Below are 5,337 nucleotides of genomic sequence, written 5' to 3' on the forward strand. Positions count from 1 at the left end.
TACTCTGCTCTGATTGGTCAGATGGCCCAGTCTGTTGTGATTGGTTTACCAAGTACAGCGTGTGTCGGAAACGATACACCCATTGCCATAGTTCTGTATTTTGAACGCTCGATAGTAAATATAAACATCTGTTATTTATCATTCTTACAAGTTGTGATTCAGTGGAGTTATAGCTTGTCCAAATAAACTGGGTACTGAGCCATCTTTCAAGAGCAAGTGTTTTGTGAATCCCACATTGAACTCCCAGAGATTAGAGAAGCAGTCAGTAAAATGACGGGAACACAAAAAAGATTGGGGTTGTACTGCTGTGGGTACAGTGGAAAAGTGAATTTTAACCACTGATTCTTTGCAGCCTCATCTTTCAGAAGTGAAAATAAAACTAATTTACTTTCACAGCGTAGGACACGGCGTCTTCTCGACATGACGTCAACAAGCTGCAGTGTTTAAGGGTGGGTCTAGTTGCTCACGGCCAGCCAACGGAGAACATAGGCGGGCATTATGCAATTGTGTTACCCAGTGACGTGTAGACGTCCATCACGGAAGTGAGATTCGAATTACTGACGACTCGTTTAGGCTGTTCAGAGTCGATTCTTTCATTTGGGAGACAATAACTTTATTTATCGTGCACTTTCGGCTTTACAACTTTGCAGATCGTTTACATTCACATACAGCTACATTACACACTACATGAAAGGCAATATTCGAAAATGCATAATAGGGACACTTTAATCAAAACAGACTCAAAAAGCAAGCCAGATAATTGGTAGAGCGGGACTGGAAGTGTATGTTTCCATCTGTCTTTATGAATGAACAGCCAGTTCTCTTGTGTTACACTTCACCCAGCTGCTCAGAATTTGGCTTGGTTCACTTCAAAGAACTTTGTTTCTTTTTCTCATCTCCTTCATGCAAAGTGGTTTTTATTGGCTATAGCAGGACATATAGGTATGCAGGGAGGCCTCTGGTGAACTGAAATAATAGTAGAGGTAGCCAGCGCTGTTGCCTAAGACAAGACCTAGCAGTATGAGACACATCCATCTGTCTGTGTAATCACACAGAAGAGCCAAAAAATGAGCCCAAACGATATTAAACATTATGTAATGCGCACAAGCAAGAAACGAAAAATTCTGCAATCTATTTTTTTAATTCTTTCTTCAACATTTCGACTAAATATCTAGCTGTGTACAGGGTGGCTAATGGAGTTTCTAACATAATCTGAAACGATCCTAATGGGATCAAATAAGAATCCCCTAAGGATTCTTTTAAAATTAAACATAAAAAAAATCTGTTTGGTAAGATCTAAGTGCTTTTTAATTGATCCCAATAGGATCTTTTAAGAGATATATTTTTTTTTTCGATAGAAATCCATTAGCAATGCAGTACACATCCTTTAGGTTTTAATAGAAGTCCAAATGGCAAGGCATTTTGGAAGGTTTCACAGCAGAACTCAAAGGTGTAATACAGCTAGTGGTTGAAATAGGTACTGCATCCCAAATAAAAAATATTGGAGGAAGTTGTTTCTTTCACCCCCTCCTCATCAGGCTCGACGCTCACGTGAGTTGCCAGATTGAGGACATGCAAACAGGAACGAGCAAAACTGACAATGGAAGGCAATGAGCCTTACACTGTAAGTTGATGAGTTGATTTATCCACGTTTTAACATGCCTCTGGTCATGGGGATTTTTAGATGGATGCAGAGGCATTTTAGGTTGGGTAGATTCTGCGATCTCTGGATTTGGCTTCCATGGCTGCACTACACTGTGCTTTGCACCAACTGGCAACCCAGGGTGTTGAAATACTATTGGGTAAACTGGCAGTGGGCGGAGTCAGCATTGTTTTTAAAAGAAACAAGTATGTGCACTTAGCATGTTTCTAAATATCTGCTCAAAAAAATAAAATAAAAATAAATAATATTATTTGTGGCCTCTGGACAATACATTTTTGAGATTTGTGGCCTATTTTTCGTGTGCAAATCTTATTTGTTTTTTGAATGATTTTTGGATTTACGCACAGAAGTGTATGTATCTTTTTTGAATTGGACTTGTGTCTGGCGCTACGCTTTTCAATTTCTTCCTAAATATCTGCTAACATAATATGGTATTATTATTATGCTTTAATACGGTCAAAATTACATACATCACCTTTAATTATATCAAGTGTTCTCTACAAAACGTGTGTTATTTGAGTTTTGAAGTTGAAAATAATGTTGTGCGGGGTTGTGAAATCTTGTGTTTATCAGTGGAACTACTGTTCTAGATGGATCAACTTCCAGTTATGTGTTATGATGTAATTCCTGTGACTTGAGTGATGATACCTTGGCATACCTTGCAAAGTTACTTGGTTTACAAACTTTGCATGTTCATGACAGGAATTGAAAGACTGGATATAACTGTGCACAGATAAAGTCAGTAAGCAATCTTATATTAACAATATTAACAAGTCTAAGTCTTGATGTAAACATTTATTCCAGTGCAATGACATCCACTGATTACCATAGTAAGTGCCTTGCTATAAATGTGATTTTTGTATAAATTGTTAAAAGTAAAAAAAAAAAATTAAAAAAAAATTCTAAATGTTCGTTTTTACAGTATTTTTTTTTTTATCATCAAAAGAGATGAAGCCTTGGTGAGCATAAGAGACTTCTTTAATAAACATTCAAAAAATCTTGGCAACCCCAAAAATATTTTCTGTGCTAAATAACATCCACAGATGCTGTCAATACAGCTTACGTTGTCCTGAACCCAGAAGATTCCTTTTAAATGTCTGATAGCACTTAAGGAAAGTTTTTCTGTCCTGTTTCTGCCTTATTCATTTCTCTGTCCAATATCTGGAACTGCAAAATCAGAATTGAGAAATAAAATAAATTTAAAAAAAAACATCTGATTAAACATATTTCACTTTTCTCCTTTCTTCAGGGAGAGGCGTGTAGTCATGACAGGATCTATGTATACAATATTGTGCAATTGGGAATTGCGTGAAAAACATGTGTTACAGCATTTGTAGCGCTGTGAAAGGATAAGCCCGAGTGGATCTATAACGGAACCCCCCCCCTCATCCACACACACACACACATCCTCGGCCTCTCCCAAAACAAGGTGAATGAGCAGAAAGGCTAATGGCTTCCTGACACTGAAACCATATTCACATTCTGGAGTCATTCCACACTACAAAAAAAAACCAACCAAAAAAAAAAAACCAGAAAAGAAATAGAAGAAGGGACAATGAAAGGGAGAGAGCGAAAACATGCCATCACTTTCTGTGGTGCGAGGGTGACAAAACTCATTGGGCCAGAGCCAAGTTGATGTGTTTATTAGAGCTCTTGTGAAGGCAAAGATGGGCAAATTCATTGAACAGTCAAGCCACTTTTGGGCTCAAAAACTAACCAGCAGATCTGTTTTCTCTCAGTTTTCTCATTTGCCATGACCTGACCCCCTACCTTTCTTTTTCGGGGGATGGGGTCCTCGAACAGGAAGTGTGTACTCTCGGTTTCCTCAATGTTGTCATCACTCTGGGAGGAAAGCAGGAAGCTCTTGCCGGGATCATTGGAGAGGGGTGGGGACGGCGTGGAGGGCACCGATTGGTCGCTGGCGTCCCAGCTCCAGTTCCCACTAGTAGAGCTGCTGTAGCTGGCAGACAGGCTCTCCTTCCAGCCCTTTCCAGCCAAATCTGCACCTAAAAACAGAACACAATGATTTAAAGCAGGAAAAGACCTTTGACAGTTTGACAGGCCAGTTAGGCTATTGCTTGCAGTATGCACTTTCACCTATCCCAGAGCCCAGCACACTGCAGGCATGAAGTAGACGTCCACAGCAAACACATCCACAGATTAAAAAAAAAAAGAAAAAAAGAACATAACAAAAAATTAAAGACATAAAACAAAAACAGAACAGAAAAAAAACTGAACAAAAAAAAAACTAAGAAAGACAAAGCAAAAGACAACAAAACAAAGCAAAACCAAAAGAAAACAAAACAAACAAACAAAAACAAAAAACAAGACATAAAACAAAGCAAAACAAAACAAGCAAAAAAAGCTAAACAAATCAAAACCATAAGAAAACAAGTACTTAAGACAGAAGCAAGAAAAAAAAAACAGAACTTGAAAACAAAAAAAATAAACAAATAAAATAAATTAATTAATTAATTAAAACAAAATAAAAAAATAAAAATAAAACAGGCATATTCAAACCAATGGCCAATAAATAATGATACCAAAGTTCCAGAGGCTTGTATCTTACTAAAGCCAAAATGCTATCAGTACAACCATGTACTACTATGATTGACCACTTTTGGTTCATCCCAATTTATGCACTATTCCAGGGGTGGCCAACTTCAGTCCTGGAGAGTCACAGTCCTTAGTGTTCTGCTCCAACCTTGATAAAAACTCACCTGCCTGTATCTTTCTAGTAACCCTTAAACCTTGATTAGCTTGTTCAGCTGAGTTTGATTAGGGTCGGAGGGACTGTGGCTGTTTCTCAATACCAAGTACGCAAAGTTCGTACTTGCGTCCTCGGTAGTTCGGACTTCGCAAGTTCAACTCGGAAGTGTGAACTCCTGAGGACGGGAGGACGCAAGTCCGGTAATTCTGCAAATGGAACAGCTGTGTTCTTGATAATGTCAGTCAGCTCGCCTTGGGTACTCCGGTTATATTTACTGTATGTACTGTATACAATACGACGAAATATGATATCAAACACCACTGCCTCTTTTCGTTTTCTTTTAAACATATTAATAGCCGCAAAAATGAAGTTCGGGGAACGTACATACATTACAGTGAAATGAAATATATCAAACAGCATTGCCTCTTTCTGTTTCATTTAAAATATTAATAGCCACAAAAATGTGGTTCATGCAAAAGATTGCCTGTTAGATTTACCCAAAATGAATGTTTAACCACTACAGAGACATCAGAGCCAGCGGCAAATGTCAGAAGGACTAGCCGAGGTGAGACTGCTCTCGGCGGATACATGAGCACTGAGCAGCCGCTGATCGCGTGGAGCTCACGTCTCCGAAATCGGCAAAGCAAATTTTCAAATAGGCGCTATCTTTATAAATAAACCGCAGATTTGAGTTTGAGAATTTTAGTTATAAACAACTACATTCTTGCCTGAAATACTCTTAGAACTGCATTTCATGACACATTAACAGTAATATTTTGAAAATTATGCGGGTTTTCTCCTCCACCATTAACGCTCACTGGTTGGTGTGAAATGCATTGTGGGATACCTGGCTGCCTCAAGTTCGCACAAGTCACATTTTGATGCATCCTTGATAAAAGGGGCGGAGCAAGAACACATCCGGGGATTTGAACTGTACTTGGCTAGATGTGAACTTTGAATTGGA

At 38.6% G+C, this 5,337-nt stretch overlaps 1 protein-coding gene across 2 annotated transcripts in view; it reads right to left on the reverse strand.

Moving 5' to 3' along the window:
- LOC107705730 (zinc finger protein 704-like) overlaps nucleotides 1–5,337 on the reverse strand; it is a 76,380-nt gene that overhangs the window by 14,619 nt on the left and 56,424 nt on the right. For both annotated transcript variants that reach the window (XM_016509174.1, XM_016509173.1), the window contains exon 4: nucleotides 3,434–3,669. In XM_016509174.1, coding sequence (XP_016364660.1) covers nucleotides 3,434–3,669 — 236 coding nt within the window. The remainder of the gene's footprint in view (nucleotides 1–3,433; nucleotides 3,670–5,337) is intronic.

This window comes from Sinocyclocheilus rhinocerous, unplaced genomic scaffold, assembly GCF_001515625.1.
Source record: "Sinocyclocheilus rhinocerous isolate Xijiao unplaced genomic scaffold, SAMN03320098_v1.1 scaffold263, whole genome shotgun sequence".
Taxonomy (NCBI): Eukaryota; Metazoa; Chordata; class Actinopteri; order Cypriniformes; family Cyprinidae; genus Sinocyclocheilus; species Sinocyclocheilus rhinocerous.